This window comes from Macaca mulatta, chromosome 10 (assembly GCF_049350105.2).
Source record: "Macaca mulatta isolate MMU2019108-1 chromosome 10, T2T-MMU8v2.0, whole genome shotgun sequence".
NCBI lineage: Eukaryota > Metazoa > Chordata > Mammalia > Primates > Cercopithecidae > Macaca > Macaca mulatta.
The window spans coordinates 97,222,577-97,245,861 of NC_133415.1; the positions used below are offsets into that span (position 1 = coordinate 97,222,577).

At 51.1% G+C, this 23,285-nt stretch overlaps 2 protein-coding genes across 20 annotated transcripts in view; one reads left to right on the forward strand and one right to left on the reverse strand.

Annotated features, from left to right (window-relative positions):
* Positions 1 to 7,478, reverse strand: part of LOC144329412 (uncharacterized) — an 83,163-nt gene extending 75,685 nt beyond the window's left edge. For 11 of the 15 annotated variants that reach the window (XR_013399969.1, XR_013399974.1, XR_013399968.1 and 8 more), the window contains exons 1-3: positions 7,350 to 7,478; positions 6,311 to 6,447; positions 5,768 to 6,153 (exon numbers count right to left, since the gene is read on the reverse strand). The gene's annotated coding sequence lies outside the window, so the exon portion shown is untranslated. The remainder of the gene's footprint in view (positions 1 to 5,767; positions 6,154 to 6,310; positions 6,448 to 7,349) is intronic. The other 4 variants (XR_013399971.1, XR_013399970.1, XR_013399966.1 and 1 more) reach the window with 1 other exon arrangement.
* HNF4A (hepatocyte nuclear factor 4 alpha) overlaps positions 1 to 23,285 on the forward strand; it is a 76,021-nt gene that overhangs the window by 29,918 nt on the left and 22,818 nt on the right. For 2 of the 5 annotated variants that reach the window (XM_077951838.1, XM_077951839.1), the window contains exons 2-3: positions 19,526 to 19,700; positions 20,853 to 20,957. In XM_077951838.1, the coding sequence (XP_077807964.1) occupies positions 19,526 to 19,700; positions 20,853 to 20,957 (280 nt within the window). Of the gene's footprint in view, positions 1 to 13,152; positions 13,414 to 19,525; positions 19,701 to 20,852; positions 20,958 to 23,285 lie in introns of those variants that run through there. The other 3 variants (XM_015148955.3, XM_015148954.3, XM_077951837.1) reach the window with 3 other exon arrangements.

Here is a 23,285-nt window from a genome sequence, read left to right on the forward strand (position 1 = left end):
TATTTGCTCATCTGCAACCCTCTGAGGGGGATATTTTGCGTGGTCTTCACTGCTGCCATCTCCACCACCCACAACGATGCACGCAGAAGGTGCTGAATAAATGTTGAATGTTTCGATGGACGATTTCCTTCCTTCATTCACTCAGTTATCCATCCAGCCTATTTATATCAAGTGGGTCCTGGGAATACAACAGTAGATGGGACAGAGTCCAATGGAGGAGGCAGACAACCAGTCTAACTACCATCTGACTAAACTATGAAGATGTAAAGCTTTGGGGGTTGTGGGGGGACAGAGGAGGACCCCGGCGTTCTGTTTCCCGGAGGAAGATGACTAAGATGGGACTTGGAGGATGAGAAGGCAAAGAAAGAAGTGTGATGGCTCTCTGCTTGAGACCACGGGGTTCTGGAAGCTACAGGTGGCTGGGGAGGGCAAATGTGCAGTGTGGGCAGGGCAGTCAGAGGTGAGGAGGAGACTCACATTCACTGGGTGTTACCACCCCGCAGCCAGCACAAAAGGGATGCCGTGTTGCTATTATTGTGCCCATCATACAGATGAGGAAGCTGAGGCTCAGAGAAGTGAAATGCCTCGGCTAAGTTTACAGTCTTACAGGGAAAAGCTGAGCTTCAGGCTCGCGTCTGGCAGACTCTGAAGCCTGCACTCTTCTAGAAAAGCCACTGGGTTGATTACAACGCCAATAGGGGGATGGAGAAACAGGCTCAGAAAGGTGATAGGGCTCTTCCTGTGAATATGGCTCTGTCCAGTTGAGCAGAATACTGAAGCAATGCAAGATTTACAGTTTTTTCCAAGCCCTCCAGAGAGACAACAAGAGGGCCAGAGCAGGACCCAGGAGTCCAGACCACTGCGTCTCCCATTCCTATTGGGGTTGGCTCTCCAGGAGCCCCTTGCAGAGCCCTGGGGCTAATTCCTTGCATGGGTCCTGGACAGGTCTGCAGTTTCCATGGAGACCGCCTCCCACCATCCCTGAAATCTCATTGTGACCAGTATTAAGGGATTAACTCTGCCCAGCGGCCCTCACAGGGTCTGGGGTGCCGAGGGGGGCCAGCAGGAGCTCCGTCAAGGATGAAGAGGTTGTGCACTGTGCGGGACCCCATAGCAGCAGGAGGAGGATGTCGGACTGGGGCCAGGGCTTCCTCCGGGACCCACCAGGTATGGTCCTGACTCCACATCTGCCTGGAATGAAGGATGGGATGGTAGGAGAGAGACACAGGACCAAGGGGGAGGATTCCAGACTGGGAGCAGTGTGGAGGATTTGTACCCTCATCCCCTAACCCAGGAACGTCCAGGGCCCTCATGGGTGAATGACGTTCTGATCACAGAAGGAGGATCCAGATGACCTCAACAAGGTGAGGGGAGCCCCGTGGAGTCTTAGGGGTACTCCAAGGCTGCCTAAAGACCAGATCTCTAATCTCTCCCATTTTGCAGTTGGGGAAACAGAGGCACGGAGAGGGAAAATGACTTGCCCAAAGTCAGTGAGTCAGCAAACTGAAGCAGGTCAAGAATCCAGAGGGAACCCTGAAGTTCCCTAAGCAGACAACAATTGGTTAAAATCTCATTGCCACTTCCACCTTGAGCTCCAAATCCTCCTCCCTGAGCTCCAGGCATGGGGTCCCCTCCGTCCCCTCACCCAGAGCCTGTCTCATCGGCCATGCTTCCCTCCCCGCCTCTCATCCTCCTCCTGACTTCCCCTGCCACCCGCACCACCTGAGGCTGAAGAGAGTTCCTGGCAGGTTCTCCAGTGCTGGCGGGCACAGCCACCAGGCCCCCACTGTTCCATCCAGGGAACACCTTCCCACTGGGTCCCTATCTGGATGACTTGGGACATTCTTTGTTCCACACTTCATCCTCTCTTTGGGATTTCTGGGTCCAGACACAGTGAGGACCCTGACAGCCCCCCTCCCCATCTCTCGTCCTGAGAAGGCCAGGCCTGCGTGGGAGAGGTTTAACCAGACTCCGAAGCTCTCTGGGCCGGGCTTCGTGGAAGGCCATATCAGTGCAGGGGCATACACGCCAGCTCTGGAGCCAGGTGGAGATGGCTCTAACACCACTGCCTTGGCTCACTGGGAAAATGATATTCCTTCTCTGAGCCTCCGTTTCCTCACCTGTGATGGGAGACAACAACCCTTCCTTCCTCAAAGCTTACTCTCAGCTGCCGTGGAAAGATCTCCAGGTTGTGATGTTAAATGAACCAAATAAGATACAGAACAGTGTAAGAGCAGAAACTACTCATGTATGATCTTACGTGCTGTCTGGTCTGTATAAAGAAACCTTGGTAGATACATCTGTAAGGGATGTGGTCTCCCATAGTGAGGAAGTCAGGGAGAACAGGTGAACAGGAGACAGAGGTGGACACCAGACTTCTCAATATACACCTTTTATGTTTTCTTTCTGAACCGTGTGAATGTAGCACCAATTCAAAACTAAATGTAAAGATGTTCACAAGTTAAGTAAAATATTAAATCATCATAATAACACATAACTCAATAACATGACAGGTGTGCAGCCAAGATTTAGACCCAGGTACTAGAAATGGACTCAAAGGAACAGAGGAGGCCTGTCTTCAAGTCACTGAATACTTAACCTAGAAGGGCCCTTTGTCTTTTCAACGTCAAATTGCCAATAACAACAATAATAGTCTTGGTAGCCAGAATCAGGAGCTCCCTACCTGGGGAACATGCTGCCAAGCGCTGTCTGAACATTATCTCATTTAATTAGCATTTTGATTTTGTGAGGAAACGATCATCATTCTTACTTTACAGATGGGCAAACTGAGCCTCGCTGAAGTTTTGACTAGTAAGTTGTAGTAAGTGATAGAAATTGGATGCCATCGAAGGCTTTCCAGCTTCAAATTTCAAGCCCCCTACCGTGGGTCTCAATATTGGCTGCACAAAAATATAGATGCCTGGCACCTCCCCACCCCTACCCCAAGGTTCGATCATTGGTCTGTGATGGAGACTGGGCATCTGTCTTAAATTTTAAAAAATCTTTTTAAAAAATAGACACCGGATCTCTCTATGTTGCCCAGGCTGGTCTCAAACTCCTGGGCTCAAGTAATCCTCCCATCTCAGCCTCCCAAAGTGCTAGGATTACAGGTGTGAGCCACCGTGTTTGGCCAACATCTGTAAATTTTAAAGGTTTCAGATGATTCTATGTCATCTTCAGGGTTGAGTCTCTGCTTTGTTAGACAAAACTTCTCCAGTGGGAAACCAAGGCCAGGGAGGGAAATGACCTTGCCCAAGGACACACAGTGGCTGGAACCAGAGCTGGGGCAGGGCACCCAGCAGCTCACATGAAGCCTTTGGGCAAATAAGAAAAAGGCATCCCACTCTGGGCAGGCAGAGTTTCATGGGCACTTCGCTCGGCAAGTGGAACAGGGGCCAGATTTCCATCCCTACTCACCCTCTTGGATGGAGAACCTTTGTGCAGTGAGCAACCTGCACAACTATACAGGGCAGTAACTGGCCTGAGCCTCAGGACTTCCAAACACTTCACCTTAGTGACCTGACAAATCCCTGGGGCCCCTCAGAACAAGAGGATGGGGAGACCAAGGGTGGCTTCTGGGATGCGGGCTCAGCCCTCACTCCCCAAACCAGAGTCTGGGTCAGGCAGCGGCTCCCATCAGCCTTCAGGCCCCACAAGGGCTGGGAAGGCTGCATTAATTCCCAAGGTCACCCCTGCGGATAAATTCAGCAACATAAACAGGAGGGATGAGCATAAACAGGAGGACAGCAACACCCTCGACCCAGATGTCATAAGCCACCTGGCAGGAGGCAGCCTGCAGAGAGGCCCCACCCACACAGATCCAAGTCCTCCTGGCTTCCTTCCTGATCATTCTCCAGACCATACTCTCTGCCCTACCTCCAGAGCCTTGCAGTCAGCATCTCCCACAGTGCCATGCTCTCTGCCCTTCTCCTGGCCATCTCTCACTGGCATCCCTGGAAGGGAAGGGTAGCCCTGGAGTTAAAGGCACGGACTCTAGAGACAGACTGCCCAGGTTCCAATTCTACTTCTTGTTTCTCATCAGCTGTGTGAGCATGGGTATATGACTCAACCTCTCTGTGCCTCTGCTGTGTAAAATGATAGTGAAAACATTGCCTACCTCCCAGAGTGGCTGGGAGGATCCAGGAAGTAACACGTGCAAAGCCCCTAAAACAGCTGCATATCCATTGGCCATGATGATCAATGTGTATATTTCACTTCATTTCATTTTCATGACAACCCTAGAAGTTATTATAATTCCCAATTTACAGGTGAAGAAACTGAGGCTCGGAGAGGTTGAGAGAGTCAGGGCAGGGCTCTGCATCTTTCTTCAGGGCCTGATTCCTCCAGAGACAGGACGTGGCTGAGATAGATTATAATGTAGTCTCTGGTTTGCAGTGCATGGCTGCTGGTCACATCCTCACAGGGCCCATGGGACACAGAGCCAGGTGGATTCCATGGATTTGGGTCTTCCAGTGGCTCTCAGGCACCTCTCTGCTTCCAGCTAGCCCTGGGAGGAGGGGGAGTACGGCATGGCAAGGCATTTGCAGAGCTGTCTTTTTCACCAATGTCCTTCAAGACATTGCTCAGGTCCATAGAGAGCCCCCCATTCATTCCCATGCTGGCTGGAGCCCCTGAATACCCGCGGTGACCTTCTGTCCTTGGACAAGTCACTTCCCCCTCTGATCTCCGTCTCCCCATCTGTGCAATGAGGGGATGAGGGTGGATCAGTGGTTTTCCAACCCTCAAATAAAATATTAAGATTGCACGTAAAAGGGAGTCGCCGGTTGAAGCTGGGCCTGTGGATGCATACCCTCGGCTCCTGGGAGCCTTGGAACCCAACTTGAAAAGCCCCAGCCCACCTAAAGATTCTCCTGGCTCTGACACTGCAGAGTTCTAGAACCCCAAGCTCAAAGCTGCCGCTTCTCATCCCTGTTTGGAAAGCTCTCCCCCAGCTGCCTTTATCTCTCTTTGGTAACAGAGCAAATTTGCTCAGGACCCAGCACAGGGGGAACAAGCAGACTGTTGACTCTTGAGCAAAGCCTCCTCTTTGGAGAGTAGCCGAGGTGGCCGTGGGATATACGTTGGGAGGCCAGCGGCCTCTTGCATAACCCTGGAGGCCTCCTGCCCACCCAGGCCTTTTCAGGGTTAGGGGTGAGGAAAACCGCAAACTCATGCCCAGTTAATTTTTTAAGGCAAAATCAACAGGCTCAGCAATGATTAGCAGCTGAGTAAGTTGGTCTTAATCAGGATGAGGACAGGGAGGGAGGAAGGAGGCCCAGGGATGGGGCCCAGTTATCAGTTAACCACATGAATGTTGCTTCCTTCCAAACCCGCTGGCCTTCAGCCCCAAGCTCCCTCATCTTCCTCTAGGAAATACTCCTGTGACAAGCCAGTGGCCACCCATCATTGGGTGAACAAACACAACGCCACTCATGGTCTGTGATGAAGCAGAAAGTGCTCGTTGTTAAGACAAAGCTCACCCATCACCACTGCGTGGCTTTGAGCAAGTCCCTTTCACCCTCTGAGGCTCTGTGAGGGGCCCCAGGTCTGGGCCCCGAGTCTATGGTTCAGTTGACCAGCTGCCACTCCCCTGACGGCCTCAGTGTTTCTGTCCACCAAATGGGTGGGTTAGCCGAGGCATCTTTTCCAGTCTTGAAGCTTTGTGGGTGCCTGATTTGATTAAGCCATGGTGGCCTGCGCCCAGAGTGCAGAGGGTGGTATGAGTAGCATTTTAGGAGCTCAAAGAAGAGAAAGGGAGGGGACCTACCTGGTGTCTGCCATTGATATCAGCAAGCGTCAGATCCCAGCTCCAGGAAGAGGGCTGTCCTCTCAGATGGGAGGCAGGGGTCCGGTGGGGTGGCTGTGGCTGCAGGGATGGCCTGGCAGAGCCTCTTGGTGGCCCAGACCCCATGTCCCTGGACCTTGGAAGCCGCTAAAGGAAGCAGCAAGACCAGGCCAGCTGGTGGCTGCCTGGACTGGAGTTTGGTCAGTGGTTGGGGACCTATATTGTGAGATAGTTAGGACTTTGTCCACAAACTGGAATTTGAAATTTCAAAGGGGCAAAACTGAAGGGCCCTACCCCAGAGTGGAGATGGCTCTTGGCTTCTTTCCTCCACGACTTTTGTTCTTTGTCTTGATAAGTCCCAGTTTTTCCTGCACCGCTCCCGGAGTGGTGGGTGGGGAAGAAAAGATAGGAGATAGTGGTGTGGTGAGCACCAAAGGGAAGAGAAGATGCCAGGCAGCCCTGGGGTGGCCAGGCATGTGGAGGATGCCCCTGAACCTGCCTATGCCAAGGGATAAGGTGCTTTACCTCTCAGGTCCTTGAGTTCCCATGCAAGACTGAGGCAGTGAAACCAGCAGCTCCAGTGCCTTAGAATTCTGAAGTCCTTTCTGGGATTCCAGGAGTCATGATCCAGGCAGTGCATAGAGGGGTGAAGCCCTCAAGCTCTGGAGGTAGACTTGGGTTCAAACGACAGCCCCTCCCTTACGAGCTGTGTGGCTTTGGGCAAGTCACTTCACCTCTCTGAGCCTCAATTTTGTCATCTTTAAAATGGGGATGACAATAGCCCGTATCTCAATGGGCAGATAATATGAGAAGAGTAGAAGGTTTTTAGCACTAGGACTAGCACAGAATTTCTCTGTAAACATTAGACCTTATTATAATGTAAAAGAAAAACAATGTGGTTCACAGTGGCAGCTCCCTTACCACCATCCACAGCAGAGGCACGAGCTCCCTATACATGCCTCCCCGACTGCAGGCTGACCAGGGCAATCCCTCTTTCCCATCTCAATTGGGTCTCTCGATGGATTCCAAGGTCCTCTGCTATCCCCTGGAATCTGCTGCCTCTTGAGTTGGGGCCTGACAGCCGGTGAGCCGAGGTAAAGAACGGCTGCTAAATTGATGGCATTGAGGCCAGACCTTGTTCATGGCTGGGCGTGCGGTACCTGGAGCTGTCCTGAGCAGGGGTCCTGATTCTGACTGATTATGTGGCCAGTGTTCATGAAGTCAATGACCAATGACAGTAATTGCTACTGTTGTACTGTGTGCTTACACCTGGTCATTTAATGCTTGAATCATCCTACAAAGAAGGTATCAACCCAATTTTTCTGATGCTGAAACTAAGGCTGAGAAAGGTAGAAGTTGAGGTCACAGAGTTTGGTACATTGGCACTGCCTGGATTTTAACCCAGATCTATCTGACTACAAGATCTGTGGTTTATTCCCCTAAAGAGAGGTCGGGGGAAGCGGGGGCTAAGAATCTTATCTACTCTCTCATTTAATCTTCACCACAAACTACAAGTTAGACCCATTCTACAGAAGGAGTAACCAAGGTTCGAAATAAAACTTACCTTGTACAGACAGCTGGTCCTGGGCTGGGAATATAGTCACCGGTATACAGGCACCAGAGACCAACACCCACAGGCTAACACCCACTCAGTCCACAGGAAGAAGCTGAATATTTTTTTATAAGCAGAGAAAAAAAAAAAAAACCAAACCAATACTGTGACATTTGCTCTGTGACTTCCTGTATTTATTATGTGCTCATACCTAAGCATTGTCAGGATCATGTTCTTCCTCATTGGAGGGCGTTATGAAGTTGCTTTCTTTTTTTCCATTAGTTAAAAAAAATTCCCTTGGAGGAAGGGAATGACTCTTTTTATAATTCATACATAATAATTGTACATATGTATGGAGCACATGTGTTTTTTTGTTTGTTGGTTGGTTCGTTTTTTTGAGACGGAGTCTCGCTCTGTTGCCCAGGCTGGAGTGCAGTGGCATCATCTCGGCTCACTTGCAAGCTCCGCCTCCCGGGTTTATGCCATTCTACTGCCTCAGCCTCCCGAGTAACTGGGACTACAGGTGCCCGCCACCATACCCAGCTAATTTTTTGTATTTTTAGTAGAGACAGAGTTTCACCGTGTTAGGCAGGATGGTCTCGATCTCCTGACCTCGTGATCCACCCGCCTTGGCCTCCCAAAGTGCTGGGATTACAGGCATGAGCCACCGCACCCGGCCCGAGGACATGTATTTTGATACATGCATACAATGTGTCATGATCAATCCAAGTATTTAGGATATCCATCACTTTAAACATTTATCATTTCTTTGTGTTGGGTACATTTCAGATCTTCTCTTCTAGCTATTTTGAAATATACAATAAATGATTGTTAACTATAATCGCCCTACTGTGCTATAAGAACTAGATCTTATTCCTTCTATCTCACTGTATTTTTGTACCCATGAACCAACGTCTCTTCATCCCTTAAATGAAACATTCTTTTTTTTTTTTTTTTTTTTTTTTTTTTTTTTTTTTTTTTTTGAGACGGAGTCTCGCTCTGTCGCCCAGGCTGGAGTGCAGTGGCCGGATATCAGCTCACTGCAAGCTCCGCCTCCCGGGTTTATGCCATTCTCCTGCCTCAGCCTCCCGAGTAGCTGGGACTACAGGCGTCCACCACCTCGCCCGGCTAGTTTTTTGTATTTTTAGTAGAGACGGGGTTTCACCATGTTAGCCAGGATGGTCTCGATCTCCTGACCTTGTGATCCGCCCGTCTCGGCCTCCCAAAGTGCTGGGATTACAGGCTTGAGCCACCGCGCCCGGCTCTTTTTTTTTTTTAAGACAGAGTCTTGCTCTATCACCTAGGCAGCAGTGCAGTGACACAATCTCGGCTCACTGCAGCTTCTACCTCCCGGGTTCAAGCGATTCTCCTGCCTCAACCTCCCAAGTAGCCTGGATTGCAGGGGCTTGCCACTATGCCTGGCTAATTTTTGATTTTTGTATTTTTAGTAGAGACAGGGTTTCTCCATGTTGGATAGGCTAGTCTTGAACTTCTGACTTCAGATGATCCGCCTGCCTTGGACTCCCAAGGTGCTAGGATTACAGGTGTGAGCCTGAAACATTCAAGATCTCAAGATACTGTACATTTAAAGCACCCCAATGTCCTCTCTTTCCACTTCCCATTCTGTCTGCTTATCTAACATGAAGAACATTGTATTAATCTGATTTTTAAGGATTTTTTGTCTGTTATGTGTTAAGTGTTTGTTTGGTACCCCAGTGAAAACATTCTGCATTGCAGACCAATGTGTGCTTCTTTCAGGGGCCTGGGATCATTGCATTCTTAGCCATTGTCACAAAATACATGGAGTCATATTTAAAATGTAAAGTTGTAACATACATATGTTTAAAATGGAAATGCAAAGCAAAAAGATGGATGTGCAATGTCATGTGTATTCAGTTCTCTGTACTTAGTAAATGTAACTGACTTGTCTGTTAGTGAACTACGGGTGCAAGGACACATCTCTGGCTACTTTGCATCTGTAATCCACAAAGATTCTGGGCAGCTGTATTATCACAGCTTGTTGTTTGTTTGTTTGTTTTTGCTGGCTAAAGGAAAATTTGTATTTTAATTATTTTTATGTACAGAAAACTCAACAGTGCACATTTAACCCAGGTTAGTGGCAAATTCTTTAGCCTTTGCCTTTTTGAGCTTGGTGATATGAGCCACAGACTTGGGACCCAGGACATTGCCACCCCAGTGACAGTGGATCTCATCGTATCTGTCATTGTAATTGGTCCTGATAGCTTCCACCAGCTTAGCCAAAGCGACTTTGTCTTCCGAGTTCACTTATGTGATGGCGACAGTGGTCCAGGTCTTCCTGTGGACTAGATGTCCCAGTCTTGCCTTCCCCTTGATAATGCAGTAAGGGACCCCCATTTTACAACACAGGGCAGACAAGAAGACAACCAGCTTGATGGGATCCGTGTTGTGTGCAATCACCACCAGCTGAGCCTTCTTGTTCTCCACCAAGGTGGTGACGGTGTTAACTCCTGCTGGAAGGACAGGTGGTCTCTTAGAGGAGATGTCCCCTTTGACCGCAGCTTCCTCGGCCTGGGCCGAGAGCCTCTGCTTCTTCTCTTGCTTTGTCTCTGGTCTGTACTTGTGGGCCAGCTTAAGCAGCTGAGTAGCTGTCTGGTGGTCCAGGGCCTGGGTGAGCTGGTTAATTGCAGGAGGCACTTTCAGCGACTTACAGAGGATGGCTCTCTGCTGATAGAGCGGGGCCATTTCACAAAGCGGGTGAGGTCTCTTTTGGGCTGGATGTCCTGTCCAATGTCAAAATTCTTAGGCCTTTTCTCAAACAGGGGATTCACCACTTTCTTGGCCTCCTGTTTTTCCACAACAGCAGGGGCCAGAGCCACCTTCTTTCCCTTGACCTTCTTTCCTTTTGGTATCTTGGGCAGTGGGAGGAGAGCCATAGCTTGCTTTAAATAAACTATGTGGTAACAATGAACAACAAGAATAGAAGAAATAATAGCTTGCCTGAGGTCACAGAGCCAGCAGATCTTATAGGTGGTGCATCATTTATATAAGGAATGTGTATCTAGAAGATATTGTTTGGCGTTGGCTAAGGGTGGAATGAATCATGTATGTAATAGATTATACAATTTACAGTAATGAGTGGACAGATTTACTTATGGGGCAGGTTATAATGTAGTGGGATGAGAATCTAGAACGTGCCTCCTAGGCAGTCATACAGATTGTGCATTTGGTAAGTCAGGTATGTCGTGGTTTGTGTATCTAATAGCTCTTCATCTGCAGGCTGTCCACCTAGTAGCTCTTGGATATAACGGGTCATGGCTGTGGCATGGTGTGGTTGATCCTGGTTGATCGTAGACCTTATTTAATTGAATCTAAGATGTCATCTATAGAAAAACGTATTGTTATTTTTGTTACCAGTGAAATTCTGACATGCCATTGATCACATTTCCCTTTAAGCAATGTGGAAGTGTGCCTCAGAGTGGATGAGGCCGTGGATTGCTGGGTTGTGTGGGGAGTAGCTGTGCCTGTGGCCTGCCATAGGTGCCAGGCAGGTGGCAGAGGCCTGGGCTCGGCTCCTGGAGGCTCCTCCCGGAGCTGCCCTCCACTCTTACCCCTTAGTAAGAGTTTACTAAGGGGTAAACTCTTCTGTGTTTACCCCTTAGTCAGATCTTCCGTTTCTGTCCACCTCTGCACTGCCCCCAAGGCCGGTGGAGCCAGATCAGATATTCCTGGGGTAGGCATGGGAGGAACCCACTGGTATATGGTCTCTTTCAGCCCCTTATCAAATCTCAAAGTGTGGGTTGTGGGGGGCTGCCTCTTGCTCCCTGCCTCAGAGTCTTGTCCTGGCCAACAGAAAGCTGAGCCAGGATCATCTTTCCATTTTACAGAGGGAGAAATTGAAGCCCTGAGAAGAGACGATGGAAATAAAGTTATCGGAATAGTGACTGAGCCAGTTCCTAAACCCAGGTCTCCTGACACCAAATCTAGCCTCTCTTGTCCTCCACAATAGTTGCTCCTTCTCCCCTTTCCCTGCAGGATATAGCACTTCCCAGTCATCTCAGCTTCAGAGGTCAGATCAAGTGGGGAGAATAAAGCTAAGCAGGGCAGAGAAAGGGCTTCTAGCAGTGGGAAGAACATGGAGATGCCTCCTCAGAGCACTCAAACACATGCTCTGACTCCCGATTTGCTCACTCATTAATTCACCCACACATTCACTCATTCTCTCACTCGTTAATTCACCCACTCTTTAATTCTTTCACCCATTTGCTCATTCACTCACTCATTAATTCACCCACCCATTCACTTATTAATTTACCCACCCATTTGCTCACTTACTCAGTAATTTACCCTCTCATTCATTCATTCACTCACTCAATTCATGCATTCAGTCAACTCACTCATTAATTCACCGTCTCTAATTCAATCACTCCTAATTCACCCACTCATTAATTCCCCCACACACTCACTCATTAATTGGTGCTCCCACTAATTCACCCACTCGTGCTCACAGGTGTCACCAAGTCCCTCCAACCTGCCCTTCCAGTCAGCAGCAGAGGACAGGCTCCCAGGCCTCCCAAGTCTCAGGCTTTCCTTCCTCTGCCCTCACTCTTTGCCTTCTACATCAAGACTTTACTTCCCCAGATTGATTGGCAGCCCTTGAAAATGTCTGCACAGAAGGCAATGAGGGCTGGAGGGAGTGAGAAGAACAGAGCGCACCATGAGCTTCAGACAGCCAGGACCAGCTGTGTAGTTTTCAGGGCCCCAACCAAAACAAAAATGCACAACCCCTTGTTCAAAAGTCATGATGGATTTTAAGTCATGATGAACCAGGCACCAGGACTTTCTAAGGGTTGGGCTGCCTGTGACTGCACTGGCGATACCCCCACCAAGCCCACTCTGAAGGTAGGAGACAGGTGGAGAGAAACGGGGATGGAAAGGGGGATACACAACAGGGAGAGGGAGGAGGAAGAGGATGGAGGTCTATGAGGCCCCATTTGGTGTGTGACTTATGCCATCTCATTTCCTTCTCAGACCACCCTTTGAGGCTGATTGTACATTTTACAGAGAAGGAAACTGAGGCTCAGAGAGAATCATTTACCCAAGGTCCCAGTTAGTAGATGGTAGGCGCCAGAATGTAAATCCAGGTATCTGCCTGCTCTGGGAGGGGGTGGGGGTGGGGGAAACAGGAGAATGTGACAGGAAAATCCGAGATGGAGTTGGCCTGGGCAGAAACACTGGGAGCTGTGGGAGATGGTGAGGGGCAGGGTGGGATCACAGGGAGCAGGAGCAGGGAATTGGAGGTGAGTCTGGCCCTCCCAAACTTCCAGTCCATTCTGCTCCCAGGGGAACCGGGAAACTGCAGGGGAATTGGAAGGGAGCTCCCAGAACAAGGATTCAGAAGATTGGCATCTGGGGCCTGGGATTTAGGTTTCTAAATCATGGGCCATGGGGCAGCCTTATCTCCGCAAGAGCATTGAGGGTAGAAGTCAATGATTTGGGAAGTTATTGAATTAGGGGATCTCGGAGGTAGGCTGTCAGTGCCTGATAGTATCAGTTAGAATTCCTGACTTGGGGTGACAATGGCTTGGAGGGGTGGGTGAGTCAAGGGTCAAATGAGTGCCCATGAGTCATGATGCCTGCCTTGTACAATTGATAACTGAACATCGGTGAGTTAGGGCCTCAACAGTTGTAATTAGCACCCCGGGTGTCAGCCAGAAACCAACAAACAGCCAAATCCCTGCAGCCCCGCCCTGCCTATCCACCGGCGGGGGACCGATTAACCATTAACCCCCACCCCTCCCCGGCAGAGCCTCCACCCCTTCACAGAGGCTAGGCCAAGACTCCCAGCAGATCTTCCCAGAGGACGGTTTGAAAGGAAGGCAGAGAGGGCACTGGGAGGAGGCAGTGGGAGGGCGGAGGGCGGGGGCCTTCCGGGTGGGCGCCCAGGGCAGGGCAGGTGGCCGCGGCGTGGAGGCAGGGAGAATGCGACTCTCCAAAACCCTCGTCGACATGGACATGGCCGACTATAGTGCTGCACTGGACCCAGCCTACACCACCCTGGAATTTGAGAATGTGCAGGTGTTGACGATGGGCAACGGTAGGTGGGGGCAGGTGTGTCAGTGGGGGCAGGTGTGCCTGGGTCCAGGAACAGATCTTTGGCACTCAACTTGGGGGTGGGAGGAGAATGATAGAAAATGGTAGGTTGGTCCTGCAGGCCAGCACAGGTGTTGCCAGGTGAAGCCCATGTGCCCAGGTGCAGTGATCACGGGCATTCCGGGGGAAGGGAGGCCTGCAAGGGCCAATTTCCAGCAAAAGTCGATCCCGGCTATTCCTCCCAGGCCCTTCCATTCCTCACTGCCTCACAGCGGCTCCGCTTGGCGCTTGGCGCAGTGACGTGATGGTGAGCTCCCCCTTGGTGCCCAGCTCCAGCAATTCAGCCCAGCACGGCCGCTTTGTGAACCCCTTGGGCCTAGGTTCAGAGAGACAGCAAGGGACATTGTATCCCTGGAGATGGTGGTTGGAGACATAACTGCATTTCTTGGTGTCTTTGGGACTTTCCTAGGGAAAATGGAGTTCTCAGGGAAGTCTTGCTAACTACAAAGCCAACTCAGCACTGTGTGTGTGGTGTGTGCGTTCGTGTGTGATGGTGAGTTTCCATGTAGGTTGTATGGGTGGGGTGATGCCTTCAGGAACACATTTGCATATGTGTGTTCATTTGTCTCTGTGTGTGAGTTCTGGGTCTATTTTCCTTTGTATTCATTGAGTGGGTCTGTGTTTGTGTCTCTAGGAGGTGCCCGTGTTGATCTTGCTTATGCATGTAAGTGACTATGTGTGTGTATGTGTGTCTGTGGATGTTGGTACATGTGTGCTGTGTGTGCGGGTCATAGAGCACATGTGTTTGTGCATGTAGACCTGTTGGAGTGCCCTGTTCTTCCTGCATCTTTATCCTGTGTGGGCGTTTTGTCGTGTGCCCATATTTGTACCTGCTGTGTACATATGCAGTCCCCCGTACTGCGGGCGGGGGTCAGCGGTCTCTGGTGTGCCCACATTTATACCTGCTGTGTACACACACAGTCCCCCATACTGCGGGCGGGGGTCAGCGGTCTGTGGTGTGCCCATATGTGTGCCTGTGTACACACATAGTCCCCCATACTGCGGGCGGGGGTCAGCGGTCTGTGGTGTGCCCAGCGGTCTGTGGTGTGCCCATGTGTACCTGTGTACATATGCAGTCCCCCGTACTGCGGGCGGGGTCAGCGGTCTCTGGTGTGCCCGATTGCACAGACCCAAGTGCAGGACTCTGTTGCTGCCATTCACCAAGTGAGATTCACATCAGCAACATGTCTGTTTGTCTCTGAGCAGATTTTGTTGCGGGCGTGTCTCTGCAGATTTAGGCATCCCTCCGACATCTCCGGAGCATATCTGGAGGGGCGGGCAGTTCTCCTCCCCAGGGAGGTAGGGGAAAAGAGGAGGCCTGGAAACCCCTCCTGGAGGGAAGGGCGCCATCGGTCCCAGGCCAGCCTCAGAGGAGAGGGGGCAGCAGCTGGCTGAGGTCAGCCTGCCACCCCACTTCCTTGTGTGTCTTGGAGCCACACAGCCAGTATCAGGCTGTAGCTCCAGCTGAGGCCTGGAAGCTTGTGGTCAGCTCAGCTAGAGCGAGGAGGCAGCCGCTGGGCACTGCCTGTTGTCAGCTCAGCAGGTGCTCACCTGCCCCTGCTATCCAATCACTGTGTGACCTTGGGCATGTCACCTCCCCTCTCCTGGCTTCTGTATCTTCTACAAAACAGGCTTCACTCCTCCAGGCCTGCTGGCTGGCCGACTTTTAGGCCTGAGGACCATGCGAGGCGAAAACACACCAGAGATAGCAAACAAGTTGAAGCTGTACGAGGTGGAGTGTCGCATGGCCCCACGAGGACCGCTGCCCTGCCCGGGGCTGCTCCCCGACCCCATCACCTTTTCAAAGCCCAGGAACTGTGTGCTCCTGAGGCAGAGGCCAAGCCCCTGAACTGGATGTCCCAAAGACAAGATCACCTCCAGCTCTGGAACCAGAAAGATCTGGGCGCAAATCCAGCATAGATCCTTCCAACCTGTGTGAACGTGGCAAGGCAGTTTCCTCTCTGAGCCTGTTTCCTCATCTATAAAATGGGAATAAATAATAGTGTCTGCCTCCCAGCACTGGCCAGAGGATAAATAAAACAAGGTGCCTCGGTGCTTAGCCCTGGTAAAGGGCCTGGCCCCAACATGGGTTGTGTCAAGGGCTCTGAGCATCTGTAAGCAGGGTTCCCACGTTCCTCACTGGAGTTGGAAGTGGTCTGAATTGGGGTTATGTGAAGTTGTCCTCTGAAGTGTTTTGAGTACATCCTGGGCTGGTGGCTCAAAGGCTCCAAGGATATTTCTTCCCCGTCCACTCCCCACCCCAATGCAGCGGCAGCCCCAGGGGGCTCCTTGTTCATTAGAGGCCCCAGCAGACACCTCAACATGTGCGGCACTGGCCGGAGTAGCCCAGCAAGCCTGGACCATAAACCCGTGGCTCTGCTTCACAGCAAGCAGTGCGATGACATCAGAAAGCCACTTGTCCTCTCTAAGCCTCAGCGTCCTCACCTGCAGAATGGAGGTGCTCGGCTGACCTCAGAGGGGAGATGATAGAGCTGACAGCCCCCAGCCCATCCTGCCCCAGAGCTGGGAGCTACTTCCCCAGCCTCCTACTGAATGACCAGGAGCTGTGGGGTCAGTCTCCCCCGGGGTCGAGGGAGGAGAGGCCGAGGGAGAAAGGGCACCCATGTGGCTTAACAATTATCCCCATCTCCAGGAATAATTCACCAAGTCCTGGGGACACCTGGGAGTCTGTGAGGGCAGAAATGAGATGCGGCAGTGTCTGCTTGTGACAGAGCCTGGAAGTCCTCTGCTCTGAGAGTTTTCCTATGCAGAAAAGTTTTTATTTCACGAACACTGATATAGTGCTTACTATGCACCAAGCACTTCACATACACAAATGAGTATTCACCAGGTCCCCATAACAAACCTAGGGGAATATCACATTCCCCATGTTACAAATGAGGAAACAAAAGCATAGAGAAGTAAACAAACACAGCCAGCATCACATGGCTAAAAAGTGGGCAAGCAGGGACTGAATCCTGGGCAGAAGGACTTCAGAGGCTGTGCTGTTACCTACAGCACGTGGCCCTCTCTGGGTCTAACTGGATGCCTCTGAGGAATCCAAGGTCGGATTCAGGATTTCTATGAATACATGCGTGTGTGTGTGTGCATGTTTGTATGTGTCTGTATGTATGCTAGTGCATGTGTGTATGTGTGTGTGGACTATGTGTATGTGTATGTATATGTGTGGACTGTATGTGTGTGTGCACACGTTTATGTAGGTGTGTGCTATGTGTGTATGTGTCCGTGTGTGTGCATGTGTATGGACTGTGCATGTGTGTGCATGCATGTGTTATGTGTGTGGACTGTGTGTGCATATGTGTGTGCACATCTGTGTGTGCATGTGTGGACTGTGTGTATGTGTGTGTGCACTGTGTGTGTGTGGACTATGTGTGCATATGTGTGAACTGTGTGTGTATGTTCATGTGTGTGGAGTGTATGTGTACACATGAGTATATATGTGTGTGTTGATGTGTGTGTGTGTGAATTGTGTGTGTGTGTATGTGTAGACTGTGTGTGTGTATGTTCATGTGTGGACTGTATGTATGTGCATGTGTGTGTGTGCGTGTGTGTGTGACTGTGGTGTGTGTGTGTGCCTGTGTGGACTGTTGTGCATGTCTGTGCATGTGTGGACTGTGTGGTGTGTGCATGTGTGTGTGGACTGTGTGGTGCATGTGTATGTGTTTGTGTGTGGACTGTGTGGTGTGTGTCAACTGTTTGATGTGTGTGTGCATGTGTGTGTGACTGTGTGGTGTGTGTCTGCATGTGTGTGGGCTGTGTGGTGCGTGTGTGTGCTTATGTTTGGTGTGTGTGGACTGTGTGGTCTGTGTGTGTGTGCATGTGTGTGTGGACTATGGTGTGTGTGGACTGTGGCGTGTGTGCACGCATGTATGTGCGTGTCTGTGTGGTGTGTGTGCGTGTGTGGGCCATGTATGTGCTTGTGCATGGCATGTGTGCATGTGTATGGACTGTGTGATGCGTGTGTGTGTGGACTGTGTAGTGCGTGTGTGTGCTTGTGTGTGGTGTGTATACGTGTGGACTCTGTGGTGCATGTGTGTGTGCTTGTGTGTGGTGTGTATACGTGTGGACTCTGTGGTGCATGTGTGTGTGCTTGTGTGTGGTGTGTATACGTGTGGACTCTGTGGTGCATGTGTGTGTGCTTGTGTGTGGACTGTGTGGTGTGGGTGGACTGTGGTGTGTGTGCGCACGTGTGTGCATGTCTGGTGCCTGTGTGCTTATGTGTGGCGTGTGTGCATTTGTGTGGACTGTGTGGTGTGTGTTTGCTTGTGTGTAGCGTGTGTGTGTGTGGACTGTGTGGTGCATGTGTGGGTGTGTGTGTGGACTGTGTAGTACGCATGTGTGTGCTTGTGTGTGACGTGTGTGCTTGTGTGTGGACTGTGTGGTGCGTGTGTGTGTGAACTGTGTAGTGCATGTGTGTGTGCTTGTGTGTGGCGTGTGGTGTGTGCGTGTGTGGACTGTGTGGTGCGTGTGTGTGTGAACTGCGTGGTGCGTGTGTGTGTGCTTATGTGTGGCATGTGGTGTGTGCATGTGTGGACTGTATGGTGCGTGTGTGTGTGCTTGTGTGTGTGGTGTGTGCATGTGTGGACTGTGTGGTGCATGTGTGTGTGCTTGTGTGTGGCATGTGTGCGTGTGTGTGGACTGTATAGTGTGTGTGTGTGCTTGTGTGTGGCATGTGTGGACTGTGTGGTGCGTATGTGTGTGCTTGTGTGTGGCATGTGTGCATGTGTGTGGACTGTGTGGTGCATGTGTGTGTGCGTGTGTGGCGTGTGTGCATGTGTGGACTGTGTGGTGCGTGTGTGTGTGCTTGTGTATGGCGTGTGTGTGTGGACTGTGTGGTGCGTGTGTGTGTGCTTGTGTGTGGCGTGTGTGTGTGGACTGTGTGGTGCGTGTGTTGTGCTTGTGTGTGGCGTGTGTGCGTGTGTGGACTGTGTGGTGCGTGTGTTGTGCTTGTGTGTGGCGTGTGTGCGTGTGTGGACTGTGTGGTGCGTGTGTTGTGCTTGTGTGTGGCGTGTGTGCGTGTGTGGACTGTGTGGTGCGTGTGTGTGCTTATGTGTGGCGTGTGTGCATGTGTGTGGACTGTGTGGTGCATGTGTGAGTGCTTGTGTGTGTCGTGTGTGCATGTGTGTGGACTGTGTGGCACACACGCTTGCATTTTCCCGGGGGCTGATCCATTGCATTTGTCATCTTCTCCAAAGGGGTCTATCTTTGCTGAAAGATTTGCTGACCAAAAAACAAAGGGTCGGGGGGAGTTCAGCTGCTGATATTTTTTTAAATTTGGAAACAATCAGACCAGTCAAACTGCTCCCTTTTATGGTTAGAGAAACTGAGGCCCAGAAGAAATTGAAGCAAGAAAAAGGAAGTTGCCCAAGTTTACAGGCGAGTTAGTGGCAGCATCAGCACTAATGCCCAGGACTCCTGGCCCCCAGCCCCAGATCCTCTTTCCACCTGCCTCTATGGCCCTCCTCACATTTGTGTAGATGCATAGCTTTTGCCTGTGGGAGAGGAGGGATGGGAGACGTGTCCAGACCCTCCTCGGAGGCCACATGAGTGGGACTGTTCTCGGCCCAAGTCTTTCCCGTTCTTCACAGAATTTGCGGGGCCCCTGGGCACGCAAGCTGAGATCCACCCAGCCCTGGTCCCTTGGTGAGAACTGAGGGACAGGACCCGGTTCTGGGGAGAGATTGCAGGGGAATGTTCCTCCCTTCCACAGCCCCCCTGCCAGTTAGGAGGCAGGCTCCCACCCCAGAAGGTGGCCAGGTTTTCATGCCTTCCTAGAGAAAGCTGGGGCTCATGGCCTCCACCACAGGGAGATGCAAACCCTCAGACACAACTCTGTGAAGTCACAACCAGCCCCAATTTACAGATGTGAAACTGAAGCTCCAAAAAGTCAGGAGGTCACTGAGCGGGGAGGTGATGGAGTGGGAACAGCTCCCAGATCTGGCTGAGGCCGAAGCCCTGGAGAGATCCCCGCAAAGCTCTCTTAGATGTCTGACTTTCTTCTTCCTGAAGCCTCACTCCCTTCTCTCCTGGTGCAGACACATCCCCGTCAGAAGGCACCAACCTCAACGCGCCCAACAGCCTGGGTGTCAGTGCCCTGTGTGCCATCTGTGGGGACCGGGCCACGGGCAAACACTACGGCGCCTCGAGCTGTGACGGCTGCAAGGGCTTCTTCCGGAGGAGTGTGCGGAAGAACCACATGTACTCCTGCAGGTGAGGAGCCTCAATTTCTCCAGCTGGGAAATGGGCACACTTGGGCTCATGGCCCCAGGGTCTGTCTTCTCCCTGAGTGGGTGGGTCCCAGAGACAGCTGCCCTTCAGGGCCTTCACGGCTCTTCTGGTTTTGTAGGCTTTGTGAATCCAAGATGAGCATCTATTCTAGGAACCACATTTACTGATCATCAAGCTACTGGCTGCCGTTTATTGAGCTCTTATCATACGCCAGGCACCATACTAAGTCTTCGTGTGTATTTAATCATCCCCTGGAGCCCATTGTTCTTTTTCCCATTCCATGAGGCCTCTTCTGAAGTCTCAGTAGATGAGCCCGTCTTCCACTCTGGTGTTTTTTCAGGGACAAATAAGAGATTGACCCCAGGCCACTCCACCGACCCCAGGCCATTCCACTTACCCCAAGGGCTTCCACCAAACCCTAAGTCTTCTCAAGGCCTTGGAGAGCCCTCTTTCGAAAGCATCTCCTGTTCTGGGTAACGACAATAATAAAATCATAGCAGCTGTCAATCGTGAGCACTTGTCATGTACAGAGACTGTGCCCATCAGTGCATGACTTCATTTCACCTGTCAACACCCTGTGAGATGGTTACTGTTGTTATTCCCGTTTTATAGAGGAGGAAGCTGTGGCGTGGAGCGCTAGGCATTTGCCCAAGGTCAACCAGCTTGAATCAATGGCAGAGCCAGGGTTAATATTCAGGACCCCACCCATCACCACTGTGTGGCACTGCCTCTACTTCCTATCCGCCTCCAGAGAGAGGCTTATGTGAACCAAGTATTAACTCTGAGCCATAACCAGGAGCCTGCTCTGGGTTCTGGGCTTTTATAGGATGTGATGGAAATAGCAAGGCTCTGGTACTCAAGAGGTCGAGGTTCCCAACTCAGCTCTAACACCAACCAGCAGAGCGACCCATGACCACATGTTGCCTCTCTGAGCCTCAGTTTCCCCATGTTTAGCAGGACAGGACTGGGCTCTTAGAGAGTTCATAGCACCTCTCCGGCTCGTGGTGGGCTCAAGAGAGAACTCCTGGGATGAAGAGATGAGAGCACTGAGGCTGGGGGGTCAACTGGATAGCCAGGGCCCTAGTTCTGTCCTTAGAGGAGGAAGTTGTGTCTTCTCCATCCAACCATCCAAAGCCCTCCCCAGATTTAGCCGGCAGTGCGTGGTGGACAAAGACAAGAGGAACCAGTGCCGCTACTGCAGGCTCAAGAAATGCTTCCGGGCTGGCATGAAGAAGGAAGGTGAGCCTCGGCCCTCCCCGCCCCCCCACCACTGCCCCACCTGCACCCACATCTCCCCGACAGTCATTTACAACTGTAGCCACACTTTATGACTCAGTGGCAGGCCCCAGGGTGACTGGCTAATGGCTGAGAAGAGGGAGGGCCGGGAAATCTGACCATAGGGAGCGGCTGGGCTTGGTCTTGAGAAAGATTCAGAGAGATAAGCTCCTACCCTTGGCTCCTCAGGCTCCCAGCAACCACCACCCCTGCCTGCCTGTCTGTGCCACCACAAAGCAGCCACATTGTGTGTGTGTGTGTGTGTTTTAATATAATATTTTGAACATTAGGACATTGCAAACATCTGAGTACTCACTACCCCAGCTTTACAAAGGGGATAGCCTGGGGTACCCGATGCCTGAGCTTCCTGTCCCAGGGACAAATGCCCCAATTCCCTTAGTATTCATTTGTGGGTGTCAGGTGATCTCCAAAGTCTTCACATTCTAGAAAATGGGAACAAGACCCCAGTCCCATCCTGGACGAAGGAGGAGGAGAAGACCACAGCACAATATTTATTAAGGTCTTGCCAGGCCTCCTGCTACCAGCAGGTATCAGTCACTGGGCTGGCCTTTTTCCACACTTCAGTGGGCTGGGTTCATTTCATCTTCATGACAACCCTGTGTGGGAAAATGTCATGAAAATGAAAGGAGACCAGCCCATTGAACCTATTACAATTCCTCCCTTTTTGTGGATGCAGGAACTGAGGCCCACAATGGTTAAGCAACTTGCCTAGGGCCCTACAACTGCTCCTTGGAAGACCTGAGGTCCCAGAGCTTCTGTTTTTGGGACCACACTTCAGCACTGTCTCTTATTTTATGCCCTCCAGATCCCAGGGACGTTTAAAATTGTTTTCAGCCCAAGCAAGGGAAGCAAAAATCTTTTAACTGCTTTAAAGTAACTTGAGGCCAGGCGCAGTGGCTCATGCCTGTAATCCCAGCACTTTGGGAGGCCGAGGCAGGCAAATCATTTGAGGTCAGGAGTTCGAGACCACCATGGTAAAACCCCATCTCTACTAAAAATACAAAAAAATTAGCTGGGCGTGGTGGCACATGCCTGTAGTCCCAGCTATTCGGGAGTCTGAGGCAGGAGAATCGCTTGAACCCAGGAGGCGGCGGTTGCAGTGAGCCGAGATCATGCCACTGCATTCCAGACTGGGCAAGGCAGCGAGACTCTCTCGCGAAAAATAAAAAAGTAACTTGAGTTCATTTTCGAATCTCTTCATTCCCTGCTCCTCTAAAGTCAACTTTTCCCAGCTCTGCAACTAGTCTCAGACCTTCCCTTCTAGTCCACAGTTGGGCCGCACCAGCCAAACCTTGGTCTAGTCCTGCTAGTTCTGTAGAAACACCCCTCACCCCCACCACCCAAGCACACCCCAGAAGCAGGAATGTAGGACCCAGCTTGCTCCAGGGCCCACTGAGAAGGAGGGGAGGGGAGGCTTTGGTAGACGCTGTTTCCCCTGTATCTGCTCCTGGCTCCCTGTTTTCTCTGCCCCCTCCCTTGGAAATATCTTCTATGTCTCATCCTTATGGGGCCTTAGTTTGAACTCACGAGCTGTCTTGGAAAATCTGGGCTTGTTGACCCCGATGCAGGAGTGGGTGGTCCCCAAGGCCTGCTCTAAACACTACAATTCTAACATCTAGACCTCAGTGGTTCTCTAAGGGCAAGAGGGGCTTTTTCAAGCTGCAGACACTCCCTCATCTCCCAAACCCAGTTTTCAGTGGGGTTGAGCCTGTCCCATCCACTTCAGCTTCCATTCTGTGGACCGAGAAAGGTTATGAATGGGAACCTGATGCACATGTGAACAGCTGGAGGCAAGAAAAAGATTGAGGAGTACAGACTGAGGTTCCAACATTCCCGTGGTTATATTAGTCAGTGATTCCATTATCCCAAAAGCCTAAGATTTTAGGCACTACGATTGCTCCTAGGTGTCATCCAGAGGGCACTGCGTTTGAGAGAACATCTCTGTCACAGTGAAAGCTCAGGTCTGTGACAGGCAGAAGGGAGAGGGGTTGGCAGCCCTCCTGAGTGGATGGTCCTGCGTGTGGTCAGTTGTTATAAATGTCTCTTATTAGACATCCAGAGTCATTTTCACTTGTGTAATTTAGGGACGTTTCTGTCCCTTCTGGCCTCTAGTTTTCCCATCTATAAAATGAGGACATTGGATAATGAACGCTTCAGCCCTATGAGTCTCGCTCCTCACTCCCTGACCTACCTGCACAAGTCACACTGCCCACTTGGATGGGTGTGTTTGTTCCCTGGTCCCCTCTTTTTTTTTTTTTTTTTTTTAGTTGG